The sequence below is a fragment of the Fistularia commersonii genome, chromosome 14 (genome assembly GCF_037954325.1).
Source record: "Fistularia commersonii isolate RoL2024-O1a breed Wild chromosome 14, RoL_Fcom_v1.0, whole genome shotgun sequence".
Taxonomy (NCBI): domain Eukaryota; kingdom Metazoa; phylum Chordata; class Actinopteri; order Syngnathiformes; family Fistulariidae; genus Fistularia; species Fistularia commersonii.
Genome location: NC_141297.1, coordinates 11384523 through 11407801, shown reverse-complemented (window position 1 = coordinate 11407801; position 23279 = coordinate 11384523). Strand labels below are relative to the sequence as shown.

The 23279-nt window shown below is 39.6% G+C and overlaps 1 protein-coding gene across 1 annotated transcript; it reads right to left on the bottom strand.

Annotated features, from left to right (window-relative positions):
• Positions 1–12002: 12002 nt before the first annotated feature.
• ndufa4l2a (NDUFA4 mitochondrial complex associated like 2a) lies at positions 12003–20191 on the bottom strand. Its single transcript, XM_086159793.1, has 4 exons — positions 20008–20191; positions 17270–17355; positions 13664–13724; positions 12003–13286 (listed from the first exon to the last, which is right to left on the bottom strand). Exons 1-4 carry the CDS (start codon positions 20050–20052, stop codon positions 13230–13232), a joined length of 249 nt encoding a protein of 82 aa, XP_086015919.1. The 5' UTR covers positions 20053–20191; the 3' UTR covers positions 12003–13229.
• Between the last annotated feature and the right edge of the window lie 3088 nt (positions 20192–23279).

Here is a 23279-nt window from a genome sequence, read left to right as displayed (position 1 = left end):
TCAAGAACCTAGGTATATAGACTGATTTTTTTTTTTTTTTTTTTTTTTTTTACAAACATCTGTGAAAGAAAGTGTCGCTCTCAGGAGCTCAGTGAATTCCAGCATGGAACTGTGATAGGATGCCACCTGTGCAACAAATCCAGTCCTAAATATTCCACAGTCAACTGTCAGCTGTATTCTAAGAATGTGGAAGCGTTTGGGAATGACAGCCACTCAAAAAGAAAAACACACGCACATCCGCTCCCCAGTTAGGGATTGTGTGGTGGATCAAAAAAAGTCAACAAAGGAGAATTTGAAAAAACCTGCAAAACAAAAGTGCTCCTAAAAGAGGGATGATTTATTTAACATATAACACAAAAAACTTTATCTTGTATGCATGACGTTTCGAGCAAAAACATAGTCTCTTCCGCAGATGCTTTCCAGAGCTGTGTGTTAACCAAACAAAGGGTCCAAGAATAAACAACTCAGCCTCGAAATGTTAGGCCTCATGAACTGATGGAGCGGGGTCAGTGGATGTTGAGGCACATAGTGCAAAGAGGTTGCCAACTTTCTGCAGAGTCAATCACTACAGACCTCCAAACTTCAGATTAGCTCAAGAACAGTGCGCAGAGAGCTCCCATGGGTGAGGAGCTGCATCCCAGGCACATATCAACACATGCAATGCAAAGCGCTAGATGCAGTGGTGTAAAGCACGCCGCCATTGGACTCTAGAGAAACAGAGACATGTTCTCTGGAGTGACAAATCACGCTTCTCCATCTGGCAATCTGATGGACGAGTCTGGGTTTTGTGGTTGCCAGGAGAACGGTACATGCCTGACTGCATGGTGTCAAGTGTGAAGTTTGTTGGAGGGGGGAATTTTGGTTTGGGCTTGTTTTTCAGGAGCTAGGCTTGGCCCCTTAGATCCAGTGGGTATGAAGATTTGGTATGCTGAAGCTTTTAGCTTTTAGTTTCAGCACACCAAGACATTTTGGACAATTCCATGCTCCCAACTTTGTGGGAAAAGTTTGGAGCTGGCCCCTTCCTTTTCCAACATGACTGTGCACCAGTGCACAAAGCAAGTTCCATAAAGCCATAGATGACAGAGCCTGATGTGGATGAACTTGACTGGCCTGCACTGAATCTTGGCCTCAACCCCAGAGAACACCTTTGGGATGAATTAGAGCAGAGGCTGATAGGCAGGCCTTGTCATCCAAAATCACAGTGTGACTTGACAAATGGGCTTCTGGAAGAATGGTCAAAAATTCCCATAAACACACTCCTGAACCTTGTGGACAGCCTTCTCAGAAGAGTTGAACTTGTCATCGCTCCAAAGGGTGGACCGACGTTATATCGAACCCTAAGGGATAGGAATAGGATGTCACTTGAGTTCAGATGCGAGTCAAGTGACTATTTTTGGCCATATAGTGTATTTTCCTTCCTGAGCAAACCTTCACAATGGAAGTCTCGAACTGCACAAGGTGGTTAAGTGAGTAGCCTAAAAAAATATATATTTTATTGTCAACGGTGTTCAGGTTTGTAACCATGTTACACTGTGTGCACAATTATTAGGCAAGTGATTATATTTACCATATCATAATTTTATCCATCATTTCTAACTCCAAGCTGTATAAACTTGAATGCTTATTGAATTTAATGCATATCAGGTGATGTGTATTTGTGTAACAAGGGACAGTGTGGCTTCAGGAGATTAACACCCTAAAAAGGAGTGCATAATTATTAGGCAGATACTTCTCCTTGGGAAAAATGAGCCAAAAAAGAGATTTAAGAGACTCTGAAAAGTCAAAAATTTTAAAGGTCTTTCAGAAGGATGCGACACTCTTGAAATATCTAAGATATTGGCACGTGATTAGAGAACCATCAAACGATTTTTTGCAAATAGTCAACTGGGCCGCAAGAAACGCGTCAAGAGCAAAAGATGCAAATTAACCTCCAAAGACTGGAGAAGAATTAAACATGACGCAACCAAGAACCCATTATCTTCCAGCGCTGCCATATTCCACAATTGCAACCTACCTGAAGTGTCAAGAAGTACAGGGTGTTCAGTTCTCAAAAACATGGCCAAGATAAGAAAGGCTGAAACCCGACCACTTCTGAACAAGACACCTAAATTAAAACATCAAGAATGGGCCAAGAAATTTCTGCGGACAGATTTTTCAAAGGTTTTGTGGACTGATGAGATGAGAGTGACTCTGGACGGACCAGATGGATGGGCCCTCCCAAGCCTTTTCTGGATCATCCAAATGCTCTTGAGCAAACTTTAGACGGGCCTGAACATGTACTGGCTTAAGCAGGGGGGGCACGTCTGGCACTGCAGGATTTGAGTTCCTGGTGGTGTTGTGTTTTACAGATTGTAGCCTTTGTTACTTTTGTCCCAACTCTCTGCAGGTCATGCACTAGGTCCCCCCCGTGTGGCTCTGGGATTTTTTTCTCACCATTCTTGTGATCATTTTGACCCCGGGGGGTGGGGGGATCTTGCGTGAGCCCCCAGATCGAGGGAGATTATCAGATTATCAGAGATTATCATTGTTTGTAGGTGACCAAATACTAATTTTACCACGGAATTTACCAATTAATTCTTTAAAAGTCCTACGGTGTGATTTCTTGGATTCTTTCCCCCATTCTGTCTCTCATCGTTGAAGTGTACCTACAATGAAAATTACAGGCCTCTCTCATCTTTTTAAGTGGGAGAACTTGCACAATTGTTGTCTGACTAAATACTTTTTTGCCCCACTGTGTGTATATATACACAAATATATATATATATATATATATATTCCTGTCCTGTCAGAATTATAGCTACTATGCAGCACTGAGGCAATCAGCTCCTGTCTGAATCACAAGTACGCTGAAGGATAACCAGATGGAGGTAACAACACTGTTATTGCACCGCAGATCATACCTAATTGTATGAAATGACTCATTTGGTTTCCTGTCAAAAACACATTCACAATGTCATTTGCAATTGCTCATCCAGTCATTTTTGCTCTTTTTTGCAATATGCATAAATTAGACTAGACAGTGAATATTTTGAGAGAATCACCTGGAAAAAATAAAAAGTATGAAAGAAAACTGACCAACTCTTTAATAAATGGCAATGTGAAAAATTACTTTGGTTTAACCAAGGCTATAAAACTGTAATATTGGTTACATTTTTTTCTGTGATGAAACATGGTGGAAGGAAAAATTAGTCAATATCAATTACATCTAAACGCTCAAACAATTGAAATGGCCAGCCATGTAAAATGAAAATTATTTGGTATATCGGGATGCTTTGATAAGCACCTCTACTTTTGTGCATATCTAAGGAACCATGTGGATAAGAGGGTTCTCTTTTTAACCTCAACCAATGCAAATAAAATATGTACGGTATTTAAATCTTGCAGCATCTTTGGATAGTCACTTTACACCACAGGAAACAAAATGGGAGTTTAATGAGTCATTTTGCTGGTTCGTGACTCTCAAAATTATACGCCGAACAGCAGTCACATCTCTCTCACCCAGCCTACGAGGGAAATGCCCTCTTACCCCTGGTGCTTCCGACAGGGGACTTTTCTGTGCGGAGTTTGCATGTTCTCCCTGGGACTGCATGGGTTTCCTCTCACAGCCCAAAAACATGTGACAACCGGGAAAAATAATGAAAATTGCCCGGACGTGCGAATGAGAGTGAATGGTTGTCTGTCTGTTTATGTGGCCCCGTAACTATGAATTGAATGTGATATAATTGTCTATGGGACTATGGCTTTATATTCACATTTATGCTCATTCTATTAGAACAGGAGAGTCTAACTTTTACATCTCATATATCTCAATGTTGGAACACAGGCTCTGATCTGCCTGTCATAGAAAATGAATGAATGAATGAATAATGACTATAAAAAGAAAAAACGTATTCTTTGTTGTGAGAGTCTGGATTTTGCTGGTCTGGCTCCGACAATTTCCTGCATGAAGCCGAATGTTATTATACGACTTAACGTCAAAAGGAATTAATGTAAGGACAAAGTGTTTGTCACAGTCTGCAGTTGTCACAAAATACCTCTGCAAGAAATGAATTCATTTCAGCACTTGAACCAGAACCACCAGTGAACTGCTGTGAAACGTGGACAATATATTCTCCCCAAACTGACAGCTAAAAAGACGTGTGACTTATGTCATTCTGCTGTTGCTGCAAGTTATATCTTGCTGGTTGGTTGAAAGTAAACATGCAACTTTTATGTAACTTAAAGCTTAGATGTCAAGTGTGGCAGGTTACCTCAAGAACACTTTGTCTGATCACATTTTCAGTGAACGGCAACAACTATAACGTGAGTCATCAAAGAATTCTTGGCAGAGTACAGAGCAAGAAAAGATGTAAATTTGTGTGCAAAAATGGCAATTGCAGAATAATTCACAGAATGGCACTCTATATTACAAATGTTAACACAATTAATTTCAAGTTTGATGTGAAATATCAATATCAACAGACTATATAAGTTCAATGTTAAATATATGAACCCTCATGTTTTTGGGCTAAAACAATTTAAGTAATGCCAACAAAGCCCTAATGTAAACTCAATGGGAAGTTTAAGTCCAATTAAATTCAGAGGCCAAGAATCATGACAGTGAAATAAACATGCAATGCAACCTCACCAATCTGACTTTTATATATATAACAGGCAATATTTTTTCCACATTTTGTCAAGATTTGTCCTTTCTAATGCACACATTTTTTCTTGATATTTCCTTTCAAGTATTTTGCCGATTTCCTTGCTTTTTTTTTTTTTTTTTGCTGATTAATCTTGTCGTATTTTTTCAGACTTGGGGTTGATTTCCAAATGATTTTAGGCCATTTTCTAATAGTTTAAAGATATCTTTGCATTCATTTACTGAAACAGTGTGATTGCCAAATCAGCATTTGTTTCATAAAACTACCATAGGAAAAATAATAAAATTATCATCAAATGACGATCCCTGTTTCAGCAGTAACAATAAAATCAAGTATAAAAAAACTTTATCGGTTCATCCACAGTATTACTTACATCATATTCACAGAGGACCAGATTCTGCCGATATGACCATTAGCAAGCCATCTAAACAAGAATACAGCAACGGAAAAAAGATAAATAACTGAGACACAATGAGGAAAACATCAAGAGATTTTTTAGCGGCTGTTTTTATTCCTTTAATATGTTTCAGCAGGCTGACACAGCTTATATCAGAAGCGTGATAGCAGCACAAGCTCTTTTCTTTCCTTTTCAGCATGCTGTCCCGGTTACCTCTATGACCCGCAATTTCTCACCCAGAGCAAGGTGATGGTTTGTGCGAATTTTGTATTGGGTGGAGAGATCAGTGGCAGAAGACTTAAAATCCTGCAGTGCTACTTTTTTCATGTGGAAATGGTTTTGTTGTAATTGCAGTTTCTTCAATCCTCAAGATTTATTTTCTACCCAGAAGGTATGCATTCTGTTGATAAGAAAGGTCTTGAGCTGACCTATAACACTTGGGGTATTTGCTTTTTTCCCCTTTCCATTCTGGAAGGGCCTCACAACCACAGCATTGCTGGAGTGGCCATGGCTCTAAAAAAAAAACGTTTTTTTTTTTTGTTGGTTCTCAGCAGAAGCATGAGAAGACGAGAGAAAATCCTGTGGTGAGATTTAACATAGTAAAATTACCAGATTAATCTGCGGAGCTAAAGCGCAGAAAACTAGCAGTGTCTGTCATTCGGACGGCCTTATGCGGTCTTTCACTCTCACACTGCATCACTTTTGTCTCTGCAGGCAGCGGCCCTCATGTTACAGACGTTACGTCGCTCAATTGTTGCTGACTGACCCAGACCATGGCTCATAGTCTGCTGAAAAATCGGCTACAGAAAAGGATGATTTCATTATTCAATGCAAGCTGGCTGACAGAAAAAGCACATTTGCATTCCATCTTCATGACTTTGAAGACATTCACTTCACTGATAGTTAAGTGATAAAAAAAGCCATCATTGTCATTTCATCAAAGTGCCATCAACATCTGAACAAAAATATTCCCCCAGCAACAGAGAACATCTCCACTAACAAATTGAAATTCAAAAGTGAATTGCATAAGATACAAATGTTTGATTAGTAAAATCAAAATACCAAATATAAGAATGGATACTAAATACTTAAAAAATGATTTCCATTTTTGCAAAGCATGCTGTCCTTGTGATGAAACATGCCTAAAAAGTCAAATAAAATATTCAACTATGACTTTATGCCAATGTGACTTACATGAATGTTTGTCTGTTATCCACTTCAAGACAATCCAATTGATCACTTTGAACACTCCACAATTGATCAATTGGATTGATCAATCGATCAATCTGATTCACGGAGCGACATGTATCACTGGTCACATAATGATCACATAACTTTCTACTTTCATGTTGAACAGACAAGCTGCCGGTGTTGGTTGACCATCAGGCTGAGATGGAAGAAGCTGAAAATGAAATCACCTCTGCCGGGAAGACCATGTGCCCTGGAGATGGAGGCACTCTCACACCAGCAGGCTGTAGACTCTGTACTCGGATTAGTAGAAACGGAAGGTGCAGCCAGATTTTATAAAGAGCTAGAGGAAGGAAAAGTTATTGGGAAGAATCTGTCAACCAGTCAGAATTTCTACTGAAACACCTGTGATGGATCTCAGCTTCCTTTGGTCTGTCTGTATATCTCTCCGTGTCCATCAGCCTGTCAATTATTCTGTCTAAATACTGGCATGTGTCTCTCACGGTGATTGCTCCAATATTGTCATATCCCTTTTCTCTTTCAGTCTCACCTGTCCTTTTTCTGTCCCTCCGTTTTCACTGAAACTCCAGTTCTACCGTCAAAACAGTTCAAGGAGGCAAACTTAAAAGGTATGTGGATTTTATTGATGAAGGGATTTTGGTTGCTCTGGCAGTGAAGAGGAAGACTGGAGAAAGGGGAAGAGCATTCACAATGTTGTTTTTTTTTTACTTTCAGCTGAATTCCATCAAGTGATAATGGATGACTGACATTATTTACAAATTAATATTGCAGTGCAGCTTTCTTAGATACAAGATGAGTGTATTTACATCACCACCAAGCTTTTTTATAAAAAGGCAAATAAATGATATGTTGACATTTTGTTAATAGTCATTTGATTCTCTCAGTGATGTGTTATGGAAACACACAGTTTCTGGAAAGACTCAAATTCTGTCATGGAAACACAGATCTTCCTGATGGAAGATCCAAAGAGTGTTACGCATCACAGAGCTGCACCAGCGGGTGGAGCTATTCACCAGGACCTTCCTCATGCCAGGCTTCGCTGACCATCAACACAATTCCGCACACAATAAGCAGAAGAGTGCTTTCATCCTCACGCTATATAAATGTTCTCTAGATATATAGCTTTTGGATTGTAATTATGGCAATAAGCTGGGGGTTTAAACAGCTAGCAGGTTAAGGTCAGCTGAAACCAAGTTATTTTTGCACACAAAGGAACACTGAACGACACAAAACATTATTTCCAAGGCGGGGGCAAAGCCCAGTGATCCAAACTGCATGAAAGCCCAACCGTTTCATAAAAGGAAAAGTGAATATTAATCACTTTTAGTCAGCATAACTGTTGCCATACAATCACAAATAAGTAGCAGGGATCAGATGTTGAGCTTAAAAGGATGAGGAGTGGAGAGGCAGTTTGTCCTGCTGACTTACTGAAAGAAGCATAGAAGTGTCTCAGGAAGGTGGAAATAGAGTTTTTGGCTAGATTGTGTTATGTCATCCTGGAGAGTGGATAGGGTCCCTGGATAATAGAGGAGAAGTGTGCTAGTGCCAATTTTCAAGAACAAGGGTGGTGTTCAGAGCTGCAACAACTGCTGATGAGCCACGAGGTGAAGCTCTGGAAAAGAATAGTTGACGCTAGGTGAAGAGAAGTGGTTTCGGTTTTTGAGCAGCATCATGATTTCATGCCAAGAAAGAGTCAGGGCTTACATTTGCTTTGAGGATGCTGGTGGAGTAGTGCAGAGAAGGGTGAGAAGAAGCTGCATTGTATCTTTATGGATTCAGAAATTGCGTATAACGGAGTGCCAAGGGAGGGATTGTAGTCTATTATGAGGAAGACTGAAGTGGCAGTGCAGCATGTTAGTCTGGTCCAAGGTGCTGCATTTATGTAGGAAGCATGATAGAGCTGAAGTGTGCAATAAGAGTCGCAGGTAAGTTCCAGGTGGAGGTGGTCAGAGGTCAGCTCCGAGCCCACTCATGTTTGCCATGGCGATAGGCAGACCGACCAAACAGGAATCTCCATGTACAGAAGATTAAATGATGTCTTGGCCAACCGTTCAGAGCAATCGTTGTTTGTTCGAAGGGTGAAGAAATGACCGCGGGCAGGGTGGGGTGGATGGAGAAGAGTGTCGCGGGTCTTCTGTGATTCAAAAGTATCAGCAAAAGTCAAGGGAAAGGTTTGAAAGACGTTGGTGAGATCAGCCCTTCTGTATGGCTGTGAGATGGCAGCTCTGACCGAAAGATATGAGATAGAGCAGGAAAAGTTGAGATTTTCTTTGGGTGTAAAAAGGATGGACAGGGCAAGAAACCATCTTGGAGACTAAATCAGAGAAGCCAGATTGAAAATGGCCCGAACATGTACAGAGGAGGGAGAGTAAGTATATTGGTGGAAGGATGCTGGAGATGGAGCTGTCAGGCAGGAGAAAAATGGGGGAAGGCCAAATAGGAAATTCGTGGTGAAGGAGGACATGTCTGTGGGTGTGAGAGAAGAAGATGCAGAGGAGAGCACAAGACGGAAACATGATTCACTGTAGTGGCCTCTGATTAGGGAAAAGAAGAAGAAGAAGAAGAGGAGATTATGTGTTAAGCTTAGTCTCCACAGTTGCAGTTTGTCATTATATATAGCCATTTTCAGACCAAACATTTTTCACTTGCTGAGATTCAACTTAAAACTATCTATAATAGATTTCTTTATCCAGAAGTCCTTGAGTCAGATAACTATTCAGCAACACTAAGGGAGGTAAAATGTAGATGACATTTTTTAAAATAGATATGCTAATCTGAGGTAAGCACCATTAAAAATCTGAATTAATCACCTTCAACAACAGACTGCATTTCAATCACTAAAGCATACATGTACTTTCTGAGGACAGATATTGTGTCATTTAAAATGGTCGATTTTCAGCAGCGATTCTGCCTGTAATCACAAATCCAGGATACATGACCTCTTTAACTAAAACTACACTCTCTATTTGAGCACCAAGATGTATAATATCTTAGACAAAAAAATCAAGACTGAGTCATAGACATTAACGCAGCTGTAACTCAACAAGACAATGTACTGTTTCCATAGCAACTACTCCGTTCCACCAAGTGATGACTTTTGAGTTTTTGTTGTCACAGACTGATGGATCCTGGTCTTAAACTCAGACGCAGGTGACTGCCTCAGTTTCTATGCAGTTGAGCTGGGATAGATCATTTTTCACACATTATCAGCTTATTTAAAGAATCATATCCCAATGTAAACATTCACTCTTAGAAAATGATTCTGATCTTAATAATGACAATCCCCATTAAGTTAGACATTTTTCTCATTATCTTATAAGGTTTTGTCCCTCTACCCTCACTAATGCCTCTCTCAAAACCTGGCTTTGTGGCAGGGCCTGGGAAAACTACTGCAAATAGTCTGGGAATTCAGCTCTTTATCCCTATAAATTAATTGATTACTTCATTAATTCATTCATTCATTATCTATACCACTTATCCCGCACCTTGGGTCTTCCTCGGGTGAGAGGCGGGTACACCCATCGATCACAGGGCCAGATAAAGATACATACAACCATTAAATTTCTCATTCACAGATGGGAAATTTAGTCTTCAGTAAACTTACAGGGATCTCCCTGCTGTGAGGCAGAAAATGCCAACCATGTTATATGACTGGAGTTAGTGTTTGGACCTGTGACAGTTACATACACTAGATTTAGTCAATAAACCCAATTGTGGATGTATCAAAGGTTACTGAATTTTCTGATACTTGAAAACTTTGCTCTGGATACCTGCAGAGATGTAAACGAAGGCCGCAAAAAAGGAAGACAATATCCTCTCCAAAGAGGGAGGCGGTTCTTCAGAGTTTATAAACACTTAACTGTGCTAAGCTGCTGGCATTTCCTCTGCTCATTTCCTCTTACTGTCAGAGTCTGGGAACTGTCCAGAAAAGACATTGAAAGATAATCTTTTCTGCTGAAGCTAGCTTGGATGTAAAATACTCAGTATGCATTCATGCATTCTCAGTGTACTTTTGATGACTTGTTCATCCTATATAGAACATCTTATCTTCTCTGACTAGGAGAGATGTTTTTCTAGGTGACCATATTGTTTTATAGCTGCCTTTCAAATTTAATTGTGTATTCTTCATGAAAGATAATAAACAATATCATCTAATACCTCCATTGTTATTTGCAAAGGGCAAAGTAAATAATAGGCTTCCAAATGTTTGAAGCAGTTTTAACTTTCTTGCGGTAGACTGTACCAACTGTCTATGTCTTTCTCCTACCTGATATTATGTAATGTAAATAAACACAGACAGTTCGTAAGGTACATGTGAAATATTATGCAACTAAGTCCTTCAGTGTTCTCAAAAAACCCTCAGTGCATTTTTATTTAACAGCCCCCCCCCCCCCCCCCCCCCCCGGAGACAGACAAAAAGATCTTCCATTTTATCTGACTCCGAGATGAAATTATAAACTTTAATGTCATTGTATTATGATGTTTTTATTCTTTTTTGTGAACCAAGTGTCTCCTCTCAGACACAAAGTCCTTTATATGCTGTACATGAAAAGCTGCTGCTGTCTATTGGAGCATTTAATGTCTGTTTCACAGAGGAAATGAAAGGACCTTTGTTTCGGGCCAGACTACTTTGTGTCCTGTTCAGCTTCTCCATTATTTTCTGCTGAAGGTTGCGGCGGCGATTTTTGCCAGAGGAATGTGTCCTGTCCCTAGAGACTGGCCAGCTGCATCATGGGTCACAGGTCAATGATCTTTCGTCAGAAAACACATAAACACAAACACAACAACACACGTCCGCAGAGTCACACAAGCAGCATCACAAGACAAATATCATCCCAGGACTCTTTCTCATGACCTGAGAACTGCGTGTCAATTTTATAGCGTCGTCAAAATCCCTTCTGAAACCCACAAGACCCCCTGTTCTGTGGTTAGAAATCAATAATCCTTTTCTTATTTGCCTCCACAATAAGCATTGTGAAATTTCTTCAGAAAATGAAACTACTTCAACGCTCAAAGCTAAAATCCGATGAAGAATGACATATTTTTTTAACGGGCATTGAAAAAGTTATTACAGGAAGCGGAAGAAGAGCAACAATATGTCAATATTAAATAGGTTGAGGGGAATGGTCTCAGAAATCACGACAATATAAACGAAAAAGATCTATTACCAGAGGGGTGGATGACAAACAGCCAACAGTCAACTAAAATTTTCCACATTGCATGCTATTGCTAAAAAAATATATGTAAGTTGTTTCCTCAAACATCCTGCACAAGTTGGTAAGGGATGTCTTGTTTCACTGGGGACAAAATCTGTTTTAAAAATTCTGCTATGGCTCTTAAAATTTGGGCTATAATGGAAAGTAACAATATATTTGAACACAATTTTGAGGCCTTCATACTGCACTTGATGATATCCATTTTTATGCTATTTTGTATTTCCACTCCATAACAGTTCTGAGGGAAATATTGTACTTCCAGCTCTTTGACATTCATTTGACAGCTTCACTTAAATTATATTAATACTTTATCCTTTAAGTTGTCAGTGTTTCATTGTCATTTTAAAGACCGTGTTCAGCACTTGTGTGAAGGGTACTCAAGCACATGTAAAAATTTCCTCTGCATCGATAAGCCAGTACTGTGTGTGTGTGTGTGTGTGTGTGTGTGTGTGTGCGTAATGCAATCAGAATTTTCTTTGCTGTCATCTATCAAAGGCACGGTACGATGGCGAGGCACTGCTGAGCTACCTGTCACACTGTTGATCAAAGACTCACAGCTGCTTTTACCAACACTCTCACAAGCACAAACAGACAGGAGGTGTAGGTGTTACTATCTTCATGGGGGCCTGTCATTAATGTATAAAACATTTCACGGACCCATAACCTAACCTTAAATCATATCTCAAAAACAAATATTAACCCTAAAACAGATGCTCTGTTTTGATGTAGAGGATGTCAGGTTCCATAAATACATTATGATAGGACTGCAGCTGCAGGGAGACAGAAGAGCTGTGAACAGATGTATCTGTTCCATCACTGATCTCAATCTGATTTAGCTCCATGCAGGTATATGATGACAGTCATCTGAGTTTGTTTGCATGTGTGGGGATGCATGTGTGCGTATATATGCATGTGTATCAGTGAAACAAAAATCAGACAGTTTGTATGTTGAAACTCATGTTAGTGTATCAATTTTCTTTCCATAACTTACATAGCAATTGCTGAATTTAGTGACAGCTAAATTCGCAATCATGTACCAGTTATAATCAGTCTGCACAATGGAAAAGATATGATCATATTGATTGTATTTCTGACATAAAGCAATTAAGTATGCTGATTTTAAATCATCAAAGATTGAAAATGTTCGGCCAATCATCAAATCATACTATACAATACAGTCATGGACAAAAGTATTGAGAATGACACAACTATAGAAACATCTGGCAAACACCTAAAAACCCTGAGGGAACAGACTTTGTGAAAGCGTCATTCTCAAAACTGTAGCCCATGACTGTACATCACATATAATTGCTGGTAGCTATTATTTCCAGTAATGAAGACTTAATCATTTATCAGACTTCTGGTGCCTCCTGGGTAAGCTTTAACACCAGCTCCCAAGTGTCTAGTACTGTTAACCGGCATCTGCTGATGACAAAGGTGAAAAGAAAGCATACATATAAATAACACAGGAGAATGTTTCTTCCTTTTTTACCTGATGCAATTAGTGTCTTGAACTAAATTGCAAAAAAGGTAGAGGAAGGATATGAGTGAAGCAGGCAAAAGGTTTGGACAAAAGGACTATGTGTGCACACGTGTGTCATTTTCCTCAAATGTGTAAATGTATAGGACTAAACACAGAATAATCAGATGTGCATGCAGGTTACATTCCCCAACAATCCAATCATCTCCAAACAACTGCTAATCAAAGATTTATTTTGTCTTCTCTCTGTGGTATTTACACTCGTAAAGACATCGAAGGGAGACTCAGAATTCAGGCCCTTCCTTCTTCAGATTTTTGTAGTCTGTGGTGATCGCCACGAACTGAGGAAGGAAAAGAAAAAGGTCAGGACTTGATACTGCCATGTGAAGAAATCACTTGTGTATATGATCTCAAATGAAAACTGATACAAGCCTCCTGAGACCACAGCTATTTAAAAAAATGTGAGTGGGATCATTTTCTCATATGAATACACTGAGATAATTTACGGACTCTTTAAAACTGCTCAAGTCTATTTGTGTTGCATTAAAATAAAATGGAAAATAATTTTAAATTTTTGGTTTTGGTACTGAACACAAATCCTTCTGTTTTTGGATTCTCAAGACATCATAAATCAACTGTAATCTGATTGACAGAGATTTGAGGTCTCAGGTTTTCAGGCAGTTTCCCTTGACTGAATTCTTGTGTTTGTGTTGAGCACCTTGTACTGGTAAGTTGGGTCAAGTTTATTCCATGGTTCGGGGTTACTGGTTTTGTTCCAGCTGAAAACAAAACACAAAATGGCAAATTGGCATCACATTTTGCGCTCTGAGAAAAGGAATGAAAGTCTTTTATCTGAACTTGTATTTTGGAGTTTATTTACAAGTAGCATCAGCCTCAGGAGGGCAAATGCAGCCACAGGGGGGGCACAAGCCAGTATCTCTCTGAGCCAGTCCCAAGCAAGGATAAAGGGTTGCATCAGGAAGGACATCTGGCGTAAAACTTATACCAAATACCAAATATCCGACTCAAGCCTAAGAATCTCATACCGGTTTGATCGAGGCCCGGCTTAACAACGACCACCATTGGTGCTGATAACCAACAGGGTACCAATGGAAACTGGGCTACTGTGAGTCGAAGAGGGAGAGGAGGAAGGCATGTTCTGAAGCAAAGAGAGAAAAGGAAAGGCAAGAGTCTGGAACTGAGAGTAGGGACTTTAAATATCAGGACCATGACAGGGAAAGGTTGAGTTAGTTGACATAATGCAGAGAAGGAAAGTGGATATACTGTATGTCCAGGAGACCAGGTGGAAAAGTAGTAAGGCTAAAAGCTTAGGAGCATGTTTTGAGTTGTACTATCATGGTACTGAGAGGAAGAGAAATGGAGAAGGAGTTATCTTGACGGAGGACTTTGTGAGGAATGTTCTTGAGGTGAAAAGAAATGTCAGATAGACTTATGAGTCTGAAACTGGAAATTGAAGGTGTGATGCTCAATGTTGTTAGTGGCTATGCCCTGCAGGTAGGATGTGAGTTAGAGGAGAAGGAGAAGTTCTGTAATGAGTTAGATGAAGTGATGCAGAATAACTCCAGAGATAAGAGAGTGATTATTGGTGCACACTTCAATGGACATGTTGGTTCAAGAAATACAGGTGATGAAGAAGTAATGTGCAGGTTTGGTATCAAGGATAGGAAGGAAGAGGGACAGATTGTGGTAGACTTTGCAAAAAGGATGGAAATGGTTGTATTGAATAATTTTTTTCAGAAAATACAAGAAAATAGGGTAACTTATAAGAGGGGAGGTAGGAGCACGCAGGTAGCCCACATCTTGTGTAGACAAGGTAATCTGAAGGAGATCAGTGACTGCAAAGTAGTGGTAGGTGAGAGTGTAACCAGACAGCATAGGATGGTGGTTTGTAGGATGACTGGTGACAAGGAAGATCGAGAGGACAAAGGAAGTGCAATGGTGGAAGCTGAAAAGGGAGGCGTGTTGTATGGTTTTCAGAGTTGAGAAAGGCTCTGGGCAGTCAGGGTGAGCTTCCAGATGACTGGACAACTACAGCTAATGTGATCAGGGAGACAGGTAGAAGAGTACTTGGTGTGTCATCTGGAAGGAAACTAGATGAGGAGACTTGGTGGTGGAATGAGAATGTGCAGGAGTATACACAGAAAACCGGTTAGCAAAGAACAAATGGGACACCGAGGGGACTGAGGAGAACAAACAGGAGTATAGGGATCAGAGGGAGCTGCATTTCACTGTCGTAGACCTAGAAAAAGCATACAACAGGATGCAGAGAGAGGAACTCCCTGCAGGAGCAGGGAACATGTTGAGGAAGATCTAGAGGTGGAGGTGTGCTCTGGTATGGAGAGGAATGAAAGTTAGTCGCATCAAGACAGAATATATGTGTGTGAATGAGAGGAACCCGGGTGGAGCGTTGTGGCTACAGGGAGAGGAGATCAAGAAGTTGGAGGATTTCAAGTACTTGGGGTCGACAGTCCAGAGCAATGGTGAGTGTGGAAAAGAGGTAAAGAAACAGGTTCCAGTAGGTTTGGAATGGGTGGAGAGAGTGTCAGGGGTAATATGCAAAAGAAGACTATGAGCTAGAATGAAAGGAAAGGCAGAAGCAGTGGTGAGACCAGCGATGCTGTATGGCTTGGAAAGTGACATTGATGAAAAGACAGGAGGCAGAGCTGGAGGTGGCAGAGATGAAGATGTTGAGGTTCTCTTGAGAGTGATGAGGATGGGTGGATCAGGAACGAGTCAATCAGAGGGACATGTTAGATGTTATGGAGAGAGGGTCAGAGAAGCCAGACTGAGATGGTTGGGTCATGTACAGAGGGGGGATGGTGAATATATTGGTAGATGGATGCTGAAGTTGGAAGTTCTAGGCTGCCTGTCAAGAGGAAGACCAGAGAGGAAGTTGGATGAATGGAAGGAAAGAGGATATGAAGTTAGAAGGCAGAAGGTAGATTCGCTGTGGCGACCCCTAGAGGGAAAAGCCGAAAGGAAAAGAAGAAGAATGATACACCAGAGAGCTCATCTATCTCATCCTCATTTAGTCGCATATCGCACTCAATATCTTAATCAAAGCAACTAAAAATTGAAGGTCTGATCCAGTTGCTTCTTTAAACCTACTGTGACCCCCATGTGAATACTTTTCCTCATATTTTCATCAAGCATATAAACAAACACCACAATGGATAAAAATCCCCCCATGCCCCACCCACACACAGACACACAAGACAAGAAAGTGCACCATCCTGAGAGTTAGTGTTAAAAGCACTTTGCTTGGACATGTAATTCAGCGGTTAGGAAAGCAGCAGGAGGAGCTTAGACTAAAGAAAGAGGCAGTTTGAAGGGGAGATGAAAGCGAGCACAGGACGCCTGTCGTCTTTAACAATCATTAAAACAAATCCCTTCTTAATTAGAGGGTAAAATGAGTCATCTTTCCTCCATAAGCCTAATTAAAATGTTAATATTTCTGCCATATCCAAAGTTACATTTTAATTCACAGGAGGATGGAAGGCTAATATAAAATGTCTGATTTCCTTGTTAGAATGAATGGTGACATCTGTGGCTGTGCACTTCATTCTGTGACTGCCTGCAAGGAGGCGACAGTGAAGTAAAAAAACTGAAATACACAAATTTCATACCTCGGGAGATAAGCATATTGTGACACTACCATGTTTTTATTTAGTCAATGTGTCTGAATTAATAAATAGGGCGGACGACGTCTGATTATAGAAATTTATACTTTGATATTTATAAAGTATACCTGAAAAGGGCAAGTCTTGGTATTTTCTAGTGTGATGCAGTCCTAAACAAACTGGCAGTTTCAGGGATTTATATTAATTTATATGAATTTATATGCCACCCAGATAAGAACACTCCATTAGAAAACTGGGTGGATTCTTTCTTCATTACATTGGTTTTCCAGGAATCATCACGATGAACTGTTTTTTTATGCTCATTCCATGAAGGGAAGACCCACTGTCACATGTTATAATGTCTTTGTTGGTCTTAAGGTCATTTTCAAGATACAGTAAATCGATTGCATGAGATTTTCTCTGTAGATTTTTATTCAAATTGTCAGATGCTGTTCTTCAACACGATTTCACAGCAGGATCTTCACTGAGAAATTTAATCTGTGCTGGCCTAAACTAAGTAGTTTGTACACCCTAGACTTTCTTCTGTTTACAGCCACTGGGTGACCCAGAGCCAATGCAAACTGCACCACCAACTGCAAGTTCATAAGCAAATCAAGATGTCTTTTTAATCATTTTGTCGTAGCTACAAGGCCGCTGAACCCAGGAAAACTAGATGTTCTTACGTAACATGGGGTCCTTTGGCCAGCCGGATCAGGTAGAGAGAGGCTCCACCCATTCCAAGACAGATGAAGAAGAACTGTGGAATGAGCTGAAATTGTGAGAGAGAAATGTGAGGTTTGTTTTTGTCAGGATTTCGTTTTAATCGCTGTGAGGTTGTCTTTGTAATCAAACCCCCATTCAACATGCTTGTGAATCATAAATAAAACTGACATTTGCTTGACTGACAGCTTGACTGTTACCAAAGGTGACAAAGCAGAAGGAAATCCCTGAGTTGGAGTCAAAGGTGGAGGCACCATCAAAGTGTAAATACTCAGCAGACACACTTTGACTTTCTTTATTGGATGGTTGTTTGCATTCAAGTACAGATTCATTTGAAACTGCAATCGACGTGTTTGACTTCACGTCACCAGAATCAGAGGCACCGGCTCATTAGCTTAGCGTTAAGAATGTCTCTTTAAGTGCTTAGCATTTACAAGAAAATTCTATTGCCTGTTAGAATTTCTAATAATTTATAATCCAGAGGCAGAACATGCTAGATGAGCCTGTTGTCAAGAAACAGACACAAAAAATAGAACTGGGTTACTGGTGGGAGCTTTTGAAACTGACTATTTCAACCCACTTCACAGCATTATGCTAAGCTAACTACCATATTGCCTGTACATTGATAATTAGCATAGCCTGTGACAATGTCAACACTGTCAAACCTTTTAGCGAAATTGTTTTACAGTCCTGGCTAAAACGAAATTTTTACGAATTTTTTTTACAGTCCTGGCTAAAACACTAAAAAGATTTCCCTTTTTAATGAATAAAGATAACAAATCAACTATATCATTGATTTTTTTTTAACATGATATAATAACATAAACCTGTTATAATAATCAATACCAATACAAACCAATTAGTGTTATGAATAAACATGTGATCAATTTTGCTGTGAAGAAAAGGAAAATTTAAAAGGCGAATGTTGCAATATTACAGCAAATTTGAATCATTAACACCAAGTTACACTATAACATGGTAACAATGAAATTATTGACACATTTAGAATGACGCTTTGGCAGTATGATACGGAAATCATCAGGAATGCATTAGCACCTGGTGTGCAAGCAAAATATAGGAGTAATATGATAAATGGTAATCAGATTATCAGATGTTTGTTGTGATCCAGACAGTTAACACTTCCTGCCCACAGATTACAGTTATAGAACTGCAAGCACTTGGAGGATTAAAGAGCAGCCAGCTTTTGCTCCGTCATCCTTGTGAACCTGCTGACACCCAGTACCCGTGTGTGTAAGTGTGTGTGTGTGTGTGTGCGTGTGTGTGTGTGTGTGTGTGTGTGTGTGTCAGATACAGGTTTTCCTCATGTTGTGAGGTCCTCCATGTTTACACATTGTGAGGAAAATCGTTCATCTTAGAATTTAGGATTCAAGCCATCGATTGAAGGACAGGCTGATGACTGGCAGTTTATCATGACTGTTTTCTTTATTAAAAATAAGTATAATTAGTATTGGTTTGGGATGTTGACCTTTTTGGGGGGTTTGCATAATCTTATTTAAATTTACCACAGAAAAAGACATCGGATTGTAAAATAAATACTTTTCAACTCTACTTTTTATGTTTAGTGTTTGTCACTTTTGTGAAGCCTGTTGGTAGTGTAGTGCGAGGATAAATTAGTTCTTAGAAGCACAGAACTTTTATTTGGGTGTTTTTTAAATAGGCCGCCTGCCTCTCCAACTGTCTGTCTCTCTATCAGCCAATTTTGATGGATTTTCTGTCTGTCTCAAACTTTCCGAATAACTGCTTGTCTCACTGTCTGGTGTAATTTGATCAAGGGAGCTTGGAGAGTCTCACAGGGATTTACTCCCTGCAGCTTCCGCCTATCTGTCTGTCAGGATGATGGACCCTATCAGCCAGCTCCGGTCGAGTCTCATAGGGATTTCCTCCCTGCAGCTCCCCTCTCTTTTCTTCTATCTCCTGGGAGGCTGGTGACAAGAGGAAGAAACTCTGTCGCTCTGAACTCCGACAGCAGAGCAGCTTGAAAATCCAGAAATAATCCCTTCCCTGGCAGGGAGAACTCACTTTTTAAAAATGGGGCTTCATTCTTATTATTTTTTTTGTCAGGCTAGGTATGGGTAAGTTTACAAAGGCCGTTTTTTGAAAGCAACACATCTCTCATAAGATGGCTCAATCTTAAATCAGCCACCACACGGCACTAACTAACTTAGAGAATCAGACAAAATTAGAAGTCCAATCTGCTTTGACAAATAGATTAAGAGAGGAGTAGCAGCCAATGGAAGGAGGCTTTCTGTATTTCAAGCTGAATTCATACGGCAATTGTGCCAGTTATGCCTGTTGATATGAGTTGTTAAGAAATATCTCAGATCTAGCATCATTTTCTAGATCAGTTTCTACTGGATCATTTTCAAAAAATTGCTCTGATCACCAAGAAATACAATTTAAAAATAAACATCATAGGGTTTTTTTTTTATAATTCTAATTTTTAATATATATTCTGGAGTTCTTTAGTTTCATATTCATCCACCTAAGATGGTACATTTGAATTACAGTATTTCAGTTGGTTGAAGATGCAAATGTTTTCTACAAATGACATCATGAAAAGTGACAATAATCTGTTATGTGTTATTCCTGAATTACATATAATATGCATCTCAAAAAAAAATCTTCTGCCCGTGAAAATTAAAGAGGACCAAAATAGAATACAATGAAAAAGACAACTTACGCCTGGGTGCTTCTTAGCATGCTCCACTGCTGTCCGAAAAATCATTGTTTCAACCAATTTCAAACAGTTTGAAACAATTCTGGAACAAGTTGCTCACTCTTGAAAATTTTCAGCCTGTGCAACTAAAAGGTTTGCACGGATCCAGTTAGCATCAAGACCTGTTGCACTCTGCATGCAGAGGGAGGAGGGGGGAGGAGTAGGAGGAGAAACGGGTCATTTACATCTGATAACAATCACTTCTGTTCCCTCGGGTGGCTGATTACTTTGCAACTGTTTGGTCTAATCCGTAATTTTACAGCCCTATTGATGTTTGTGAAAATGTCCAAACTAGAAACATTTTGCTTTTTGCACCAGGAGAATTGATCTGGAGCAGTTGTGTAAGCTTCAACAGAAAGCTGCGGGTCCTCGATCCCTCATTTCCTTCATTGACTTTGAAGACTTCTGCAGTCCCCTGAGCTGACTGAGGGAAATGGAAAGGAATACAAACACTGTGTCCTGCAGGGATTATCTGCTTGTGTATAGACCTATTCATGTCAGATACAATAATAATGCAAGATCAGATGTACGCAAACATGCAAGAAACACAAATCATCTCGGTGCTTGAACAAATAATGGGGAGAAAACAAGCAGCACTGAAACTCCTAGAGGTTAAGACTGTGCATGAAATTATGTAATGCAGCAGAATTATTAAATTTTATTATTATTAATGTTTATTATTAATTTGTATTAATTTTAATAATTGTCAATAATTTGTTAATAATATATCTTGTTAATTTTGAGGTACACCCCTGAAATGGAAATGTCATGTGGTTTATCTATCCCCTTTTCAAAACATGATTGTACTTATACGGATTAATTTGTTGGTGTCCTTGGTAACCTGAGAGACAAATCAAAACGTAATGACAGATCACAATCACAATGTTTCCATCTTAAAGAGCAAACATCCAATCAGCACACTGCCAATAAACATTGGAAACAGGTATTAAAAAAATCCATGTCAGCATTTTCTTCAAAGCAGGATTTCTTTTTAAAACACATCATGCGAAATAGGGTTCCAAATGCATTTAAAACCTGGAAAATCATAAACATAAACATTAATGATTATCGCCTCTCAGCTCACCTAAGTAGGGGCAAGAATAAAAATAAAGTTAGATGATGCAAACATGAGATAGTGGCATTCATTTTCCTTCAGATAACATCCAAAGTAAAATGATGAGCATAGATGTAATAATGACTAAGGATTTAGGGCAAACAACTTTTCTGACTCAAAACAATCAATTTTTCCAGTTATTCTGGCAGCATGAAGACTGGGCATCGATATACGAGTTGCAGGATGCTCTTTTACTATTTCAGCCTTGTTGTCTCCAGGGGAACATCCTGATTTGATTTTCCTTTTTGGCACACATTTAATATATACCTAAGATAACATCTCCAAAAATCTGACCACAATGAAAACAGAAAACTGTGTTTTTCTGTATTCAAAAGAGCTGTTTTAAATACATAGTCCTCCTCTCTTCCTGTCCTTTTCCTCACCTTTTACAGGCCTTGAAAACCCAGTGAGGACTAGTCACATACTCACGGATAATTGTGTTATTTACAGCAGTCAAAACACAGGAACAAATACAAAAGAAAAAAGTCTTAATAATGCAAACAATGCAGCCAAATAAGATCGACAAGTGATGGTCAGTACTCGGTACTTACAGGGATCAAAGCTGAGAGGAAGAACATCACCTACAGACAGGCTCTGTCATGCAATGGCTACAAAAACAGTGACCATGATGAGCCTCAGTTGCTCTGGTTTCTTGTTGGGAGTCAGGACATCCCCACTGGCTGCACTTGAAGATGCCCTTAATTAAGTTCTTATGGGAGGAAAGGCACCACGGAATCGCAACACATTTTCATTAGTGATATTCAAAGTAATGGACAACTAACAAAGCATTAGCTAAAAAAGGGAAAGGGGGTTATGGAGCCATTCTGTTTGAAAGACAGGTCATCCTTTCACTAAGAGAAGATCATGATGAAAAGCCAATATGTCTCTGGTACACGTTTAAGATTGTTTTATATTACTCGCTGTTCTGTTTTTAATACCTGGGGACATTAACAGAAATTTCTATGAAGAGGAATCTACTCTCGTTAAAAACTTAAACTCCATGTGTCCTTGTTTTACCTTTCTTGGATGTATGAGAGTCTACACAGACTCTCAATTCAGTGTTTTGGGCTCTCTTGTAAGACCACAGAAATAGAAACACTGGCTGTTGGAAATAGAGACAAAGCCATTACTCACAGACTGTTTAAAAATCTCTGTCCTGGAAAGAAACATTCAGCCTGTTAACATAGTGCTTGTGTTGTTCCTGTTGGTGTCAGCTAGTGCTCTCACCACATTATTCAGTGCAACGTGGGATCAACAAAGTCAAACTTGAAAATGTTTTTAGAATTTGTAAATGTAATACATCTGTATGGTAATATGGGTATAGGTAACCAAATCACTCATAATTGTTGCAGCAACATCAGAGAAACTCATCAGCAGTTTTTCTGAAGTTCAGTGGTTACGCCTCTGACCATGAACTTGAAAATCCAGATTAGAGCCTGTGCTGTGTTAATCTGAAGTTACTGCCTCTCAAGGTAAGTGTTGTGTCTGGCTCCCTGATCACCCCAGTCAACCAAGGGCTGGAATGATTGTGTGATATCCCACCAGTTCTACAATAGCTATTTAGCCCCCAAATTCTTCTTTCACAATGAGGAAATTAAGCATGCAGCCTTGCAAGTAGTGGTCTCAAGGAGTAGCTTACTTCCCACCAGTGCAGGTGTTTAGTGGAATTGCGACTGGAAGAGGATGTTTTAATGGCATGAGTTCTTTTCCATCTAGAAAAATTTCCATTTCAATTTCAGCCTGAAATTTGCTACCATGCCATTGGTTCCCTCTGCAAATCGGCAATCTTAAAATGCAGTTATCAAGATGTTTATGTAGAAACAAAAGAAGTAGAAGTCATTTTCTGAACTGTTAACAAAAACCACAGACCATCTGTCACACTGCCAAGTCTGGATTAATTATACCTCCCCTCCAACAACAGGGCCATTGAGCTGAGCTCAGTCCTGTCTTCTGCTCCTGCTGCCCTGAAAGTCTGCGGCTCACACTTATTCCTCCTAATTGGATACTGGACAACAAAAGCACACAAACATTGTATGTTTGCTTCAAATACGCAAAACCTGCACCTTGTGCCTGCAGTGTGCCTTGTGCTGCTCTGCGGAGAATTCATAAGAAACCCATTTAA

Excerpts from the sequence above, each read along its gene's own strand:
- ndufa4l2a (XM_086159793.1), bottom strand. The coding sequence starts at position 20,052 with ATGATTTTTCGGACAGCAGTGGAGCATGCTAAGAAGCACCCAGGC. Across the intron at positions 17,356-20,007 it reads ATGCTAAGAAGCACCCAGGC|CTCATTCCACAGTTCTTCTT; the intron begins GTAAGTTGTCTT and ends TCACAATTTCAG. Across the intron at positions 13,725-17,269 it reads GCCAAAGGACCCCATGTTAC|CTGGAACAAAACCAGTAACC; the intron begins GTAAGAACATCT and ends TTTTGTTTTCAG.